The sequence below is a fragment of the Polypterus senegalus genome, chromosome 1 (assembly GCF_016835505.1).
Source record: "Polypterus senegalus isolate Bchr_013 chromosome 1, ASM1683550v1, whole genome shotgun sequence".
Lineage (NCBI taxonomy): Eukaryota > Metazoa > Chordata > Cladistia > Polypteriformes > Polypteridae > Polypterus > Polypterus senegalus.
This window is the reverse complement of record NC_053154.1, coordinates 41,797,571-41,815,286: the sequence shown is the minus strand read 5'-3', so window position 1 is coordinate 41,815,286 and position 17,716 is coordinate 41,797,571. Positions and strand designations below refer to the sequence as shown.

At 40.1% G+C, this 17,716-nt stretch overlaps 1 protein-coding gene across 1 annotated transcript in view; it reads right to left on the bottom strand.

Moving 5' to 3' along the window:
* The window catches only part of LOC120525567 (cadherin-24-like), a 109,902-nt gene that overhangs the window by 49,034 nt on the left and 43,152 nt on the right, over positions 1 to 17,716 (bottom strand). The window contains exons 4-5 of the mRNA XM_039747970.1: positions 8,755 to 8,874; positions 5,577 to 5,744 (exon numbers count right to left, since the gene is read on the bottom strand). Coding sequence (XP_039603904.1) covers positions 5,577 to 5,744; positions 8,755 to 8,874 — 288 coding nt within the window. The remainder of the gene's footprint in view (positions 1 to 5,576; positions 5,745 to 8,754; positions 8,875 to 17,716) is intronic.

Below are 17,716 nucleotides of genomic sequence, written 5' to 3'. Positions count from 1 at the left end.
ACGTGATACTTCAGTTTTTTTATTCTTGATTAATCATTAAATAATTTCTAAAATTCTATTTTGATTTTGTCATTCTGGAGTTTTGAATGTTGCTTGATTATAGAAAAAATGAATTGAAATCATTTTAGCCCAAAGTAGCAACAACAAAATGAGAAGAAAGTTGAGGGGTCAGAATACTTTCAGAATCCACTGTAAATTCTGCACTCTTTATTGCTTAAATAATAAGTTAATGGATAGTTTTCCATTCTCTGGTTAACAGTTAGACTAACACAGATATAACAAAAAGGAAACTTATAATTGCTTGTGTCAGTGTTTCCATTCAAGATTACATAAAAGATGTCCCAGCATGAAGGGATTTGCCGTTAGCATAAAGCTGTGGTTGTAGTGACTCTGTGGTGAGTCACCACAAATTCTACATTTCTGGACAACACGCTTCGTAATTCTTGAAAAACAGCCAATGCAGCTTGTCAGAATATAAAGGACAGGGGCAATCCTGTTCCTGGAGGGCCAAAATGGCTGCAGGCTTTTATTCCAACCAGTTACTAAATTAAATGTCAATCCTGTTTTTAACTGAACTCTTCCGTTTATCAGACAGCCTGCTGTAGGCCTCTGTCTATTGACTCAGAAGTAATTAATGATAATATGGCTGTTAATTCTCTTTGATATTCACAAAGATGCTTACCACTTTTTTCCTTTTGTAATCTGCTTTTTATTCACCTTCTTGGGAAGAATTGTACTTTATTATTTAGATTACTAGGGGGCTCTGCCCCCTGCGCGCTTCGCTCGCCAACCCCTGTGTTTGTTTAATTGGATATACAATTTAAAAAGCATTTTTTTTTCTTTGAAATCGTTGCTTTAACTGGTGCGGGACCACAGATTCTCATAGCGTATGGTCCATTGCTGTGTAAATCCACATTTTGTGCATTGAATGATGCGAAGGCGAAAAGACTTTGTTTTCCACTCTTTATTTCTGACCTCGATTTGTCCTGCTATTTTTTCAATTACACCTGGTTCTGATGATGAATCACCTTTTGTTTGTGCCAATGCGATCTTTACTCTGTTTATTTTTGATACTGTGTGACTGACGTAATAAAGTGTCACAAAAGTTCTACTTGAACAATCGCCGACTTCGTAACCCCAAACTCAACTTTCTAGCACCCTCTCCAACCCCTCTTCCCCTGGGTCTCGCACCCACTTACCGCATCAATCAGTACCTCGCTATCAGTCTTCCGTGCTGTACTCCACCCACCCGCAATCGGACGTAACATTCACTTAAAACAAAAAAGGCTTCAACTTGGCTGGGACGCTACAATACTTTCGAATGTTACTGCTTTTACTTTAAAGCTTCACTAAAAACAATATTTGGAATTACCTTCTCTTCAAGGTCGCAGTGAATTTTGATTCCATCTTTGGAGACACATTGTGACAACACACCCTCTCCAACCGCTCCTCCCCCGTGTCTCGACCCCCTTACCACATCAATCAGTATCCCGCTATCAGTCTTCCGTGCTGTAATCTGCCCTCCCTCAATCGGACGTAACAGTGACTCTAAACCAAAAAGGCTTCAACTTGGCTGGGACGCTACAATACAATACTTTCAAATTTTACTGCTTTCATATTCTGTACCTTTCTCTGCATGTGTATCGCGCCATTGTTTGTTTGAGCCTTTCGAATTCCACTGCTTTCATAATCTCTTATCTGCCTTTTTCTCTCTCCAGCGGTTTTGGGTCTGTTTTCTCCGCGCTGCTCTTTCTTCTTTGCTGAGAGCACATGGCTCTTTTTTGATAAGAAGGGCGTGTCATGTAAGAATCTCATGTTCCACGTCCCCGCAAGATGGCCCTGAGACAATCTCTTGGCACCAAGTCTCATGTTTATGTTCCTTGGCCAGTCTTTTTTGTCTCGCGGGTCTTTTAAATGTCTTCTGAGAAATTCCGAGAAGATCACGTATCGTCGCCCTGAAAATGTCCTTTCCAGGATTTTTTTTATATGTACAGAGAAATGAAAGACAGTTAACTCGCAAATAACTCTGGAAACCGCTGTTAATCAACTAAATTGATAACATTTTAATGTGTATATGTGTTCGTCATCAAGTAGCTGTGGTTAATGCAATGTCTGGACAATCAACTGAAAAAATCCTAAAGGATTGGGGGGTTCTAATCCTCTAGTGGCCATTTTGTTGATTTTTTTGGAAAAACAAAACCCAGGCTTGAAAGAATTTTGGAACAGCAGAATGTTCACAGCTACAAGGAACAAAATATCAAATTACATGGCGCATTTCATAAACTAAAAGAACTAATTTGTTTGGAACAGAAGCCAACGTAGCCTTTCAGAATTATGATGGCCACCCTTGAACTGTAAACTATCAATGTACCCTGTGTAAGGTTTAAGTCAGAGTTCCTCCCGTGTCTTATGTTTTAAGTACTTTTTTATGTCTGTTTTGTTCATTTATTACAGTCATTTCTGTTAACATTGCTTATTTTTGTAATTTGTCTAATTATGTATTCCCTGTCAATTTTATTTTCTGTATCTATTTACTTCATTGTGGTTAATGAAGTTTTGTTATGTTCCTAGTATTTTGTGGATGGAACCTCCAGGGACAGGACCTCCTCTTGCATCATTGCCAGGGACCGCCCCCGAGGCCATAAAGAGCAGGCAGGAAAGTGAGTGCCTTGTGGTTCATTGAGTGCATTTACATGGACACACAAAACCAGGGTAAGGTGAAGTAACCCGGTTATAGAAGAAGCTTGGTTTCTTCCGAATACCCACGCTTTTGGCAAAACACTCCAATGTCAGAAAAATGTGATAAAAAAAATTAAACATCATCAACGGCCGCTCTGAATCCAAAAACAAGCATGGAGCTTTTGTTTCTTGAGATTGTCCTGCTGAGCTTAGCACTGTATGTTCAGCTCATCAACATAAATTTAGTTGTTATGTATAGATCTGTATTTTTCTTTAATTTATGTTTTATTGTTGTTTCTGAACTATTATTTATCATATTGTTATGTATTTTCCATTATGTTTAAATGTAGGTACTGTGTCTTTAAATATGATTCCATTCCTTGAGCTTCATGGTTGGGGCCCCAGGAGGCAGGACCACCTTGGCATCCCTCCTTCTGAGGCTTCCCTCTGGCTATTTAAGGACACAGCTGAGGAAGCTTAAATCAAGAGGATATTGTTTGTTTGTCAAGGGGGTTGTAAGTATTGTTATTTGATTTAAATTTTCAGGATTCTTGAATTATGCTGCTTCTGTCTCTGGTTGTTTCTTTAATTGTGGCATTGGACTGGTTTGCTGTAGGATTGCCTTTTTGGCAACTACTTTTTCTCCATTTTTTTAAATAACTTCTCTGTTTATAAACATTCTATTTTGTCCTTTTTGTTTACAAGCCAGAGGCTGACATTGACCCTACGTTTTGTTATTTGTTGTTTTTTTATTTATTATTGCATCAGCTCACCTGGTTTTGATAACTGTTTGCTTTAGTTTATTAGATTTTCTTTTGGATTGTGTTGGGATCTTTCAGGCAGCATCTTTTGCTCTTTTGAGATTTTTCTTGTATTTTGTTCGTTTCTTAACTCTTTCAGGGCTGATGTCAACTTTTGTCAAAATTCAGGAATAGAGGACAGCAATCAGCCGTAAACTGCAACAAATTACATTTTAGTTTGACTCTCTTTGCTAGAAGAAAAGTTATGAAGCTTTGTGTATGTAACCTTGATTCCTTATGCATGCGTGAGTAGCGAAGAGCAAATAACCTCTAAAATGGCACCGACATCTGGTGAGAAACCAAAGAGAATATACGAAGCAAAATGCTCTATGGAAGTTTTACGTAATTTTGTTGAATAGGACTCTGACTTGTCAGACTCCAAGTTTGATGCAAGTGATCTGGAGATGGAGATCAAAAACGAAAGTGAGGTACCAGCATCATCTAATCAGTCCCCAGGTGATCGAGTTGCTGAACACTTTAATGTAGCTGACACCTACAGCAGTGTTTGCCTGGGAGGACCAGCACTTATGATGACAAGAGGTACAAACCAGATTGCGTCACACTTTAACTGCCACTGCAGTTGCCCACCATGCATTCCTGCTGACCATCGAGGTGCCACCAATCCAGCCACTGCCGCCAGAGATGCCCAACCTGCACCAACAGCAGCCACAGCAAATATCCTCTATTATAAAGATTGTTTGCTTTTTCATCTACAAGCCAAGGGTTTATGGTCACCCTTCCTCTTGTAGGGCTTGGGCTATATTTTGGAAAATTTCTGGAACTCCAAAAGCCTGTTTGTCATTTTGAGGCCTAGTCAGGTCTGGAGCCTCCCATTTACCTGAGGTCAGACTTTGTCTTGTGGTGAGACCTGTTTTAGACAAGTTAGGATTCTAGGCTGTTTTTGTGGGTGCTTTGGCCTGGACTCACCATCGTCTGCTATTTTGGTTCTACTATCATAACACCCTGTGTTTAAATTGCTTCACTTCTGTGAACATTTCCCTGTTCCAAGTCTTTGAAAGTGTGCTGATCCAATATGATGGTATAGTCAAATCCTTTGCTGTAACCTATAATTATATATATATATATATATAAAATATTACAAGCCACTGCCTCCCTTGGTGGAACTCCTGTTCTTGCTGTGTGATAGGACTCTCAGAATTTTATTGTACTGTGTATGAACAGGAGAGAGTAGACAGCGGGCATTGTGAAACAGGTTACACTTTAATAGAAGTCAATAAGCGAATCTATGAAATGGAAACTTTACCTATCTTGTTTAATGCAGCAGTTGGTTAATGGAAAATGAGTTTAAGCTGCCTGTCAAATAAGGCACTGGGTATAATAAGGGTAGAACAATAAAATGTGGTATTTTGAGTGGCTTGAATAGAAAACAGATGGATGACGACTGAGTGAATAAACACAACCGTGTTTCCTCCTACCAGTTACTACTAATTGCATCATCTGATGATAAGTAAAAGGATCATTAAAATATTTAATTGAACTGCAGTACTATATTAGACCAACAGATGACAGTATTCTAAAAACAGAACTTAACAACACAGCACGGATTTACTTTATATGACCATTTATAAAGATATGTTTTCTAAAAATACTTAATATTCATAAATGATAGTTTTATTAAGCTTTTATTATTTTAGAGCTAGAAATATTATGAATAGTATAAAGGAGAAATCCTTGAAAACTCAAGCTGATACATCATTTAGGTTCTTTTTAGCAGCCTCTGGCTCAGTTTTTGGACTTAAATCCCTATTGAGAAGAATGAACTGCATCTGGCTTTGGGCTGGTCCAGAGTTTTGGAGAATTCACATCTGTGAATAAGTGTGAACAGGTGTATTACTTATATGATACATATATTCATGCATAAATGCACTTTCTGTACCCCACATGCAATTCAGAGTCAAGTGGTTAAATAATCTAATAAACTCACAAAATGAAAAAGATATTCTATAAAAAAGGAAAAAAGAAACTGGTAGCACATTTCAAAAATGGAGCACACTGAACATACGTCAACAGATTGGAATAGTGAGATACATTTCATGCTAATCAAAGACTACAAACCAACATCTATTCAGGACTCACTCTGTGTGAATTTGGGGGGATTGTCATTTACATCAGTGAGAGTCACTGTGATTGTTGTTGTCCCAGACAATCCACCCATATGACCCCCCATGTCCTTTGCTTGAAGCACCACCACAAAGTGGTCTTGTGTCTCACGGTCCATACTTGGAATAGCTGTTCGGACCACTCCTACAGAATGACAGAAGAGAGGCAAGGACAGACTGACTTCAATTGACAATATTGTTAGCCAAATTTCACATAAATTCAAGAAGAGGGGTGTAAACCTCTAAAATACAGCAGTAGGAGAGTTTGGGAGCATGAAACCAAATGAAAAAATAAATCCCACCAGTTCAATAGCCAATGTCTGGATCTACCCACTTTCTACCACCTTCCATAATTTAGGACATCTCTACTGAAGAAATATTTTCTTTTTTTCCCGCACCACCCTACTCACATATTTTTGGCCTCCCTTTGGTGTTACCTCTTGACCAGCTAGGCCTCACTGGTATATGCTATATACATCCTCAGAGACCTGCCTTTTTCTTCAAACCGTTTTTACACTGCCCTGTATTTTTCTTCTTTCTTTGTATGTGCCAAGTTCTGCTATTTGGCACAAGTCTCAGGAGGATTTTCAATTGCTTGGTCAGTATTCTTTAAAAAAATCAAAGTTAGCTATCACATTTCACTCATTAATATTAGTTTTGATATCTCAGCAGTTGCCTCAGGTTCAAATGATTGTTATTGTAAATGAAGCCCCTGTGCATCTGCTGCAACAACAACAACAACATTTATTTATATAGCACATTTTCATACAAACAGTAGCTCAAAGTGCTTTACATAATAAAGAATAGAAAAATAAAAGACACAATAAGAAAACAAAATAAATCAACATTAAATAACATTGAATAAGAGTAAGGTTCAATGGCCAGGGGGGACAGAAAAAACAAAAAAACTCCAGACGGCTGGAGAAAAAATAAAATCTGTAGGGAGTCCAGACCATGAGACTGTCCAGTCCCCTCTGGGCATTACACTAGAAGATTTTTTATGACATTTTGTTTATTGTTGTTAAAACAGAGAAATATTGTGGAAAAAGTGAAAGATGACCCAACGAGATACTTCCAATATTTTATACGTAAAAGAATGGTCAAGGAGGAGGAGGAGAGTTTTTGTAACTGTAAAGGTGAATTAGAACATAAAGTCATTGAAACAGCAAATGCTTTGAGCTTGCATTGTATTGAACTTTATATGTGTAAAAAAGTCGATAACCTTAACCTAAAAAGTAACAGGGACTACTAAGGAGTCACTTAGTGCTCTGGAAAATGCAGAAAGAGAAGCACTACCTGGATTAAATAGGCTGAAAAGCAAATTATCCCAGAGTGCCTAAGGAAGTTTATGAGTCCATATATGAACCCTTATTTGAAAATCTCTGCACCCTCAGAAAATTCCTAAAGACTCCAGACTAGGAGATGTTATCCCAATGTCTAAAATAAGTGATCAGGCTGATTCAAATTACTACAAGCCAGTAAGCTTAACTTGCATCACAGGTAAATTGAAGGAAGGAAATATTAAGGAAATGCTCCAGCAGAACATCACAATTCAGTTAACAATGTAACACAAAACAGGTAAGAATAAGCTACACTTACAAAAGGAACTAAAAGAAGATAACGAATGATTGTGAAACAGCCAACAGAAAAAAAAATAAACAGAACAACCTAATAAAAGTGAGAAAAACAAAATACAAAATCAGTCAAAAAGTAAAACTGGGGGTCTAGACAAATAGCAGAATACTCCCTTATTTTTAACCAAGAAGTGTCGAGCGAAACAGTTACGTTTTGTGTCACATACAGTTTTGAGAAATTCACACTACAGTTGTTTGTTGCATGCACTTTCACGTACATGAAATATGAAACTCAGCAAAAGGAGGTTTGTGGGTCCGTGTACTGCTTGGTATTTGAAATGTCATTTTAGAAGCAAAAACAAAAAAATGAAAATTAAAGGAATTTTCAGATTTAGATTTTTGATTAAAGAATAAAATGATGGAAAATAAGGTATTTTTAAATTCTATGGTAACAATTAGCAGTCATCAACTTAATATTACACATCCTTTTCTGGATTTATTTGTGATTCAAATAATGAAAGTGTAAAAGCTCAAAAACAACAGACTCATTTTCATTGACTGAAACCAGAAGTACTTCTTCTGTGCAATTTGTAATGATACATGTGAACAGTCCTCCTCACAACACATCGACCGACAGCTTTGAAGTTACACTGCATGGCATCAGCAGAAGATGGACCGTTATGTTGTTTTTCAGAAAAACCCAAATAGCAAATCAGGACAATCTAGTCAAGATAACCATTGTAAGAGTTCTAAAATTAACTGCATCTTCACAGAAACACTTTTAGCTTCTATTAACAATAAAAAGGTTGGAAGTGTTTTTTGTAAGAGATCAAATACTGAAATGCAATGATGGCGGGCTTTCTTATACAGGTAGACCAGGCTGACAGGACGCATCACATGCAATAATAGATACAAAATGGTATTGACGGGGCGGTGGTAGCGCTGCTGCCTCGCAGTTAGGACACCCGGGTTCGCTTCTCGGGTCCTCTCCGTGTGGAGTTTGCCTGTTCTCCCCGTGTCTGCGTGGGTTTCCTCCCACAGTCCAAAGACATGCAGGTTAGGTGCATTGGCGATTCTAAATTGTCCCCAGTGTGTGTGTGTGTGTGCCCTGCGGTGGGCTGGCGCCCTGTCCGGGATTTGTTTCCTGCCTTGCGCCCTGTGTTGGCTGGAATTGGCTCCAGCAGGCCCCCGTGACCCTGTAGTTAGGATATAGCAGGTTGGATGGATGGATGGTATTGACCATCCTAAAACCACAGCCAGAATAAAGATATATAAATACACAAAAATAAATATCTAAAAATTCCAACAACGGCATATAATCACCCCAGCACTTTTGGTATTCCATTAAAACAGTCTTTCATCTTCTCCTAACAAGAACCACACTTATGCCTTTCTGTTCATAATATCTTGCTGTCTTCTCACTTGCCAATTGAGGAAATGTTTAATTTTATAAATAAAAAGTGCATTTGAAATGGTACTTTGCACATACTGTAAATTTTCAATTAAATATGATATTATTTCACAAATGTCTAATTGTCCTCCTTTCTCCAATGCTAATAACTCAAAACGTAGCTCTCTTACCGGTCTGAGGGTCCACCGAGAAGTATGGCTGGCCTTGGAGCACAGTGTACACAAGCTTGGCGCTGTTTCCATATGTTGGGTCATCTGCATCGGTAGCTGTGACTTGAATGACTGACGTGCCTAGAATAATAATAGCGATTTACAGTATAGAGTTACAAGTAGATGTGCCAAAACCACATAAAGAAAATAAATATAAAGTGAAGGAGTACGTCACGTTCAAAAACAATTTAATACTTTGAGGAGTCCAAAGCTGGTGTTTAATAACTGGCAAGTTTGTTGCAGCCAATTAAAAAGTGAGACTTAATGCGTAACAAGAATAAGGCTAAGGTTTGGTCTCTATGGTGGCGCAGTAGTTAGGGCTCTGGATTACAGTTCAGTTCCTAGCTTGCTCTGTATTAGTGTGGACGTTTCAGAGTGTCTGCATGAGTGTGTTTGTCTTGCATCTCAAAGATGAACCTTTTGGGTTGTTTAATAAATCTAAACTGAGCGTGGCCATAATCATTTGGCATCCATCTTGTGTACTTATGGATTAAATTAGGAGAGAAGCTGCTATGAAGCACAAAGTGTAAACTATTCTTGTGCTAATACGAGTGCACTACAAACCTGCCAACAATTTATTCTGTATTTTATTGATATCACTTTTTTTGGAATGTCCTTTATCTCCTGGGTATTCAAGATAGTGAAGGGCGGCTTGAGACACATACATCTTAATAAATGTCCTGGCACAAGCAAATGTCATTAAGTTAAGTGAATGGGCTCAGTGATGGACTGGCACCCCACTCAGGGTAGGACTGACGCTGCTGGGATTGACCTTGGCCTCCTTCGCCATGAGCTGGACCGGGCAGCGTCAGCTATGAATGGGTGGAAAAATCAAAACACGTGGAGAATGTTTTACACCAGCAGACTAGTTTTGCCTAATAGGCACATTTTGCCAGAATCAACTGTTATACTAACTTATTATAAAACTAGCTGTGCTATTTATCTGAGATAGATTGATATCTAAGTACTCTAATTATATAATATACTCGCGGGTAAGTTCTCCTATAGATAAGATAAGAGATAAGGCTTGATTTTATATATAATTCCTGGTATTTTATAATGTCGGTCATATAAGTCAAATGCAGAAAACCCACGCAATTGGTCCAAGAGATTAGGATATACTAACACCCACCTGAGAAAGCAACCATGGAGCACACAGCCTTTTTTTCTATGTATTGCGTGAACACATTGTAAAACCTGAACTATTCCAAAGCGACGATTGCACTGATTTGTGTTATTTGTGTCTCACACCCTCATACACCTTTATCGTAAGAGCATCCCTTATCTACGATGGAGCGTTCAATCAGAAGAAAATATGAAGCTGGTTTTAAATGAAATGTCGTTGAAGTAGCGAAAGAAATTGGTAACTGCACTGCTGCAACAAAATCCGATGTGTCTGAGGTTGAAGATGCATTTTTGAACGGGCGTATAAGTCAGGGTCCGATTTTATGATCGATTTTTCGGATTTCAAGACCTGACTTATACGCGAGTTGTGGCCCGCGGCTGGGGGTGGTACCCAGCCAGGACACCCAGGAGGACCGGAGGAGGGCTTGCGCCTTCTCCAGACCATGAGGGGGCGACCGCCCTGGTTGCTTTGGGGGCCACAGGTGCAGAGCTTTGAAGCTCAACCCTGTAGGGGCCTGAGGTCACCGCCAGGGGGCGCCCCAATGCCTGGAAAGCCCTGGACCTCAAGAGGAGCAGGGACACCCGGAGTGCTTCCGGGGATACAGCTGGCACTTCCGCCACACTGGGGCGTGTCGGTGGAAGATTGCCGGAGCTTATAAAAGAGGCCGCCTCCCTTCATTCAGGACTGGAGTCGGGTGGAAGAGGACGAGGTCTGGATAGAGAGAGAAGGAGGCAGTCTGAAGGAAAGGCATTGTGGACAGAGGCCTGGACTGTTGGGGTGATTGGTGCTGCGGCACTGGGTTTGTGCACTACTTTATTGTGTAAATAAATGTGTGCTGGACTTGAAATGATGTCCGTCTGTCTGTGTCCGGGCTACTTCCCACAGAGTATATACGGTAATCAATGCAGACTCCAATGTTAACATTTGCAGTGCACCTTGCCATGTGTGTGTCTCTCTTATGTGCCATTTGTCATGGGATTCGTAAAAGCACTGTTAATGTTTGTGATGCACCATTTGTTAGAATGACAGAGACATAGTGACTGCACAGACACTTCTCCTTTCATCAGGGTGTTCACTTGTTTCTGCACTTGAACTGTTATAAAGCAGACAGCGATAACCTTTACTTTCTAACAGATGCATGTTCATCACCAGCCAGCTATGCCAATGCTGATGTACAGTAAGTACAACAAATATTTCCTTTATTAAAGTAGCCAGGTTCTAAGGTAAGACATGTTAAAATTATGATTACTATTTGGCTGGCAAAGTTTTCCAAGCTGAATTACACCACCTGAGATACAACTGGTTCCATTTCTTTTGTTTTTCAGGTCAATCTATCTATCTATCTATCTATCTATCTATCTATCTAAAGCACCGCCAGGTGAAGTGATTTGTTTGTGGTCGCAAAGCGTGACTAGTGGGATTTGATCTCACAACCTCAGGGTTTGAGATCCAAAACCTTAACAAGTCCACCACACTGCCTGCCTTAATATGCCGCTTACCTTGACTTGTTAAAAATAATTCTTACTTTAGTGCTAACCCTAACCTATAATTTATTTAAGCAGAACTGTTTTCTGTGTCTTGTGATAGACCACTAGCCCATCCATGGCTGCTTTCTGCTAGGCATTCAGTGTTGTCAGGACAAACACCAGCACTGTGCATCGCAGGACTAGATAAGTTGGTTAATATAAGGATAGATGGGTGGGAGAATGGATGAGATGTCCTCCTTTGTACACAGACAGTGTGACATCTAGTGGCACGAGCTTGTTGGCATAAGAATAACAAGACAAAGTCATACGGTGGGAAGAGGAGAATCATTTGGGTATTTTTTTCACAAAGAATGTTGACGGGTGATTTTTATTTTAATGTAACCTTTGCTAAAAATGTGTTCAAAATTGATACAAAAGTTCATTCGGTTCACTTGTCCATTAAAATGCACTGTGATAGATGGCTGGCCGTTCAGCCCGACTAATACCCTCACGCTGCCAGGTGGAACCCTCCCTGCAGCATGGAGGTGCCCAGAATGCCAGCAGAGAATTATGGACGTTGGAGTTTTCCTTTAAAGCCCTGCTGGATACCATGGGGGCCACTAGAAGGCACTGCAGGGAAGAAGAAGAAGTACATAGGAAGAAGTACATATGAACAAGGGGAATGACGTGCTTCTGGGGTAAAGAAAAAGGATTTTTATTTGACCCGGAAGTGTTCTGTCACGTGGACAGAGAGGGCAAAACACTTCCGGGACAAGGACTATAAAATACTGAGAGAGACACCAGAGCGTTGAGCTGAGCTGGGTGGAAGGGTGGCAACGTGTCTGGGAGTGGAGGATTGTTTATTGTATTTGTGATTTGTGAATTTAATGAGTATTGTGGAGAGGAGGGTGCTTGGTGCACTGTTGTTAATATATATATACAGTAATCCCTCGCTATATCACGCTTCGACTTTCGCAGCTTCACTCTATCGCGGATTTTAAATGTAAGCACATCTAAACATATATCACAGATTTTTCGCTGGTTCGCCGCTTTCTGCGGACAATGGGTCTTTTAATTTAGGTTACATGCTTCCTCAGTTTGATTGCCCAGTTGATTTCATACAAGGGACGCTATTGGCGGATGGCTTAGAAGCTACCCAATCAGAGCACGTATTACATATTAACTAAAACTCCTCAATGCTATAAGATATGCATCCCGCGCTGTGCTTGTTTGCTTCTCTCTATCTTTCTCGCTCTCTCTGCCTGACGGAGGGGGTGTGAGCAGAGGGGCTGTTTGCACAGAGGATAGGGACGCTCCTCTACAAAATGCCGCTTTATCGCGGTGCTTCTGTATACATAAAAGCATGTATTGATTTTTTGATTGTTTGCTTTTCTTAGCTAGCGCTCTCTCTGACATTCTCTGCTCCTGACGCGCTCCTTTATGACGGCTCTCCTTTGAAGATAAGATATGTTTGCTTTCTTTTAATTGTGAGAAAGAACTGTCATCTCTGTCTTGTCATGGAGGACAGTTTAAACGTTTGACTAAAGGGTGTTATTTCAGGTCTAGAGGGCTCTAATAATGTTAACAGGGTGGGAGAGTTTATAAGGGCTTAAAATATATAAAAATAACCATACAAACATATGGTTTCTACTTCGCGGATTTTCACCTATCGTGGGGGGGTCTGGAACGCAACCCCCGCGATCGAGGAGGGATTACTGTAGTCTACTTTTGGACTTTTATCTGGTGTCTGGAGTCTTGGACAGGGGTTCAAGGGAGCAATAGCGCCCCCTATCTGTCACAGCACATTGTCTTCTAATGAAAAATCTTTAGATATAACTTATTCAAAAGTAAAGCCCAATTCAGATTTAAGCACAAACTTTGTTTTTATTTGTATTCTGTTTTAAATTAGTGTATTGTTAATAGAGATACGTAGGTGGTTAGCACTGCTGCCTGCAGGGAGCTCATCTTTGTGCAGTTTGTACATCCTCTCCATTATTTATTTGTTCTTTTAACCCAAAATGTGGAGGGTAAGTTAAATGGCAGCTCTACGTAGAGAAGTTAAGAAGTATTCTGTGCAAGTGTCTGTGACTTTAGGGACTTTTTAAAACTTGACGTGATGTTATTTTGGAGAAATTAAATGGATGGGACTGGTGATCTTTGTTGAGCTTAATGGCCTGTTCTCGTCTAGATTGTTCCAATGAGGTGTGTGTGAGTGTGTGTGTGTGTGTGTGCATCCAGTGGTAAAATTGAATCCCATCCAAGCTAAATATTTTATTTTGTTGGGAGACTGGATTCCTGTAACCCTGAAACGAAAGAACATATTCAGAAATGGCAATTTGTAAAATAAATGGAAATGATGGATTAAATCATATTTTCATCCTTATTCATTAGAAACACAGTGTAATGTCCTAATATTTTGGAAGTTAACAGAATTTCCAAATGCATTTCAGTTTAATTGAAAAGAAAAATCCATCCATCCTTTTTCCTTAGCTTGCCTGGTCCAGTATAAGTGCATGAGGAGGACAAGCCTATCCTGGAAAAACTGGGCAGCTTTAAAGAGCGGACATGCAGATAATGCCCAGGGGACAGCCAGGTTACTCAGATCACTCTTTCCCAGGCTACGGAGGTAACACAACTGGAAGCGATGGTGACGGAGGGACATCAGTGTTCACCCTGATCTTCCAGACCTCTGGGCCTAGCACCTGGTGAGTGGCTTCAGCAGGTTCAGTTATCTCTTATAGGTTCAAAGCCCCTATTGTCGTGTAGTTCAGACCCTACTGTTTTATCTTGGTAGAGTAATATATTGCTCTACTTTCATCTATTGTATTATTAATATGTAGCCTTAGAATGCCTAATCTCACAGACTTACCACTGTTTTTAAGGTAGTATTTTTTATACAGTGTATCCAGAAAGTATTCACAGCACATCACTTTTTCTACATTGTGTTATGTTACAGCCTTATTCCAAAATTGATTAAATTCATTTTTTTCCTCAGAATTCTACACACAACACCCCCATAATGACAACGTGAAAAAATTTTACTTGAGGTTTTTGCAAATTTATTAAAAATAAAAAAAACTGAGAAATCACATGTACATAAGTATTCACAGCCTTTGCTCAGTACTTTGTCGATGCACCTTTGGCAGCAATTACAGCCTCGAGTCTTTTTGAATATGATGCCACAAGCTTGGCACTCCTATCCTTGGCCAGCTTTGCCCATTCCTCTTTGCAGCGCCTCTGAAGCTCCATCAGGTTGGATGGGAAGCGTCGGTGCACAGCCATTTTAAGATCTCTCCAGAGATGTTCAATCAGATTCAAGTCTGGGCTCTAGCTGGGCAACTCAAGGACATTCACAGAGTTGTCCTGAAGCCACTCCTTTGATATCTTGGCTGTGTGCTTAGGGTCGTTGTCCTGCTGAAAGATGAACCGTCGCCCCAGTCTGAGGTCAAGAGCGCTCCGGAGCAGGTTTTCATCCAGGATGTCTCTGTACATTGCTGCAGTCATCTTTCCCTTTATCTTGACTAGTCTCTCAGTTCCTGCTGCTGAAAAACATCTCCACAGCATGATGCTGCCACTTCTGAGGTGTTCAGAGACATACTGTCTGCTCAAATCCAGCTAAATGCAGTCAAATTGATTGGGCGGCGTTTCATGACAAAGATGGACAATGACCCAAAACATACAGCCAAAGCAACACAGGAGTTTATTAAAGCAAAGAAGTGGAAAATTCTTGAATGGCCAAGTCAGTCACCTGATCTTAACCCAACTGAGCAGGCATTTCACTTGTTGAAGACTAAACTTCAGACAGAAAGGTCCACAAACAAACAGCAACTGAAAGCCGCTGCAGTAAAGGCCTGGCAGAGCATTAAAAAGGAGGAAACCCAGCATCTGGTGATGTCCATGAGTTCAAGACTTCAGACTGTCATTGCCAGCAAAGGGTTTTCAACCAAGTATTAGAAATGAACATTTTATTTCCAGTTATTTAATTTGTCTGATTATTTTTGAGCCCCTGAAATAAAGGGATTGTGTTAAAAAATACTGTAGTTGCCTCACATTTTTATGCAATCGTTTTGTTCAACCCACTGAATTAAAGCTGAAAGTCTGCACTTCAACTGCATCTGAGTTGTTTCATTTAAAATTCATTGTGGTAATGTACAGAACCAAAATTAGAAAAAAGTTGTCTCTGTCCAAATATTTATAGACCTAACTGAGTATACTTTATACATAAAATACTTGTTGTTGTACCTTGCATAACTGAATAACCTTTATGGCATAATAACAATTCAATACATTTATGGTCACTACAGTATTTGGATTTAATAATCTTCATGTGGGAAAAGGCTGACTCGCATAAATAAGTAGAGCCGAATAATGCAGTCAAGGAGGTAGCACATTTCCTCGTGTTTGGGTACTTTTCCTCTGTAAGTTCCAATACTCTCCATGATCCCCATACTTTAGCTGAATGTCATCCTGTAGTGTCAAAATCTCATCCTCCACTGTAGAGGAGTTTTAGGTGAAACAGTGTTGCAATTTTTGATGCGGGTGAATCACCCTCAACATCTTCCCTAAATGGATAGCACTTAAATGTAGCGATTGGCTCAAGTACAGCTGAGTCTTGAAACTGTCAAAGTCTGACAGACAATTTTCAATCTGCTCTGCGTAGCGTGTGCTGTCAAGTTGCGCACACGCCTTCCATTACGTCTCCAGCTCTGATGCGAGGTTTTGGATTTTCCCCAAATCAAGGCCCTGTAGCTTTGAGGCCAGATGTTGATTTTTTGTTTGAAAGCATTAACTGAGCTAATCATATTGACCATGGTTTTCTCTTTTCCTTGTTGCTGTAAATTAAGCTTATTCAACATGTTGGTCAGAGCGGAAAAAAATGGCAAGTCTAGCGGCCATTGATCGTTATTAAGTTGCATGTATTCTGCGTGTATAACGACAAGGAGAAACTCCTTTTTCTCCGGCCAAGGGTCTTGAAATCTCAGCAGGAATTTCTCCCTAGCCATCTACCTCAATGAAGGCATCTTTTATCATCTCTCCATCTTGGAAGGACTTCTTATGCTTAATGATCGAGTGACTCACCCGGAACGATGCTTTGGTGTGTCTGCCTTTGCTTTTGAATTCAGCCGAGTGAAAAATGACGGCTGTCCAATTAACTGCGATTTTAGTTCCCTTTCCTTTCTCTTTCTCAGATCGCTTTTTGGAAGGAAGTCAGTTTCATAGTTTTTATGAACAGTTCGAAAGTGCCTTTCCACATTTTCCTTCTTTGGAATAGCAATGATAGATTGACAGATCAGACAAATGCACTTCGATTGTCACATTGTGAGAAAAAAATCCCTCTTCCAATTCCACATCCAGCCCATACCCTCCCCAAATTTTTTTTTCAATCCCTTCTTTAGTCGATATAAATTGGAAGGCTAATTAGATCACAGCCGGAGTTTTGCAGTAGCTCACGCGTTTGATCGTGTATGCAGGATGACCAGTGTGTTAGAAGAGAAGAGATCTCAGACTGGCCGCCCTGTATGTCAATCAAGTGGCAAATGCCATTGGAGGATATATGATAGACTAACGTTTAAAAAAAATGTTTTTTTGAATGCAACGCGATCTACCTGCACTACCTTTGCGATCTACCAGTCGATCTCGATCAACGTATTGGGCACCCCTGCTCTAGGATCCCATGGACAAGATATGGAACCCAAAGTTTTGCCCCTGGGGTCCCAGTGGGTTTTTGTTTTTCCTGTGTGCTGCTTCTATCTACTGTAATATAAAAATGAATATTGTGTGCTTTTGCTGAGGCTTGATTGAAAGTGGAAGTGCAGCACAACGCAAAGGAGAATGAAAGGGTGGTTGTTTAACTCTTGCTTTCTAATGCTTTTCTTCAAATTTTAAGAATTACACACTGTCCACCTTGAACTAAGTGGGCAAATCAAACATGACAGCATTCATGGTTACAACCCAGCAAGCAGTTACTGCAATTCCGGAAACCAATTGGACTAAAAAAAAAAAAATTCTCAACTCACGAGGGCGGAGACAATGATAGAGAGGCAGTGTGGATTACAAATGAGACAGCTAGGAATAACAACAGGTCACTATTTAAAAACACAGAAACCTTTGCTTTATTCCTTTAACCCGTTATACAGATATACCCAGGCAACGGCGGGCACTTCAGCTAGTAGACATATAGGCTGGGAGCATGAACTGCCACACCCATCACATGCTGGACCACCTGGATTGGAACCTGAGTGCAGCACCCCACTGGTACATTGTCAGGTTTTTTACGGTGACTGGAGTGCCAATCCTGCCACCAACTGCCAAGTTTTCCCTGTAAGTTTGA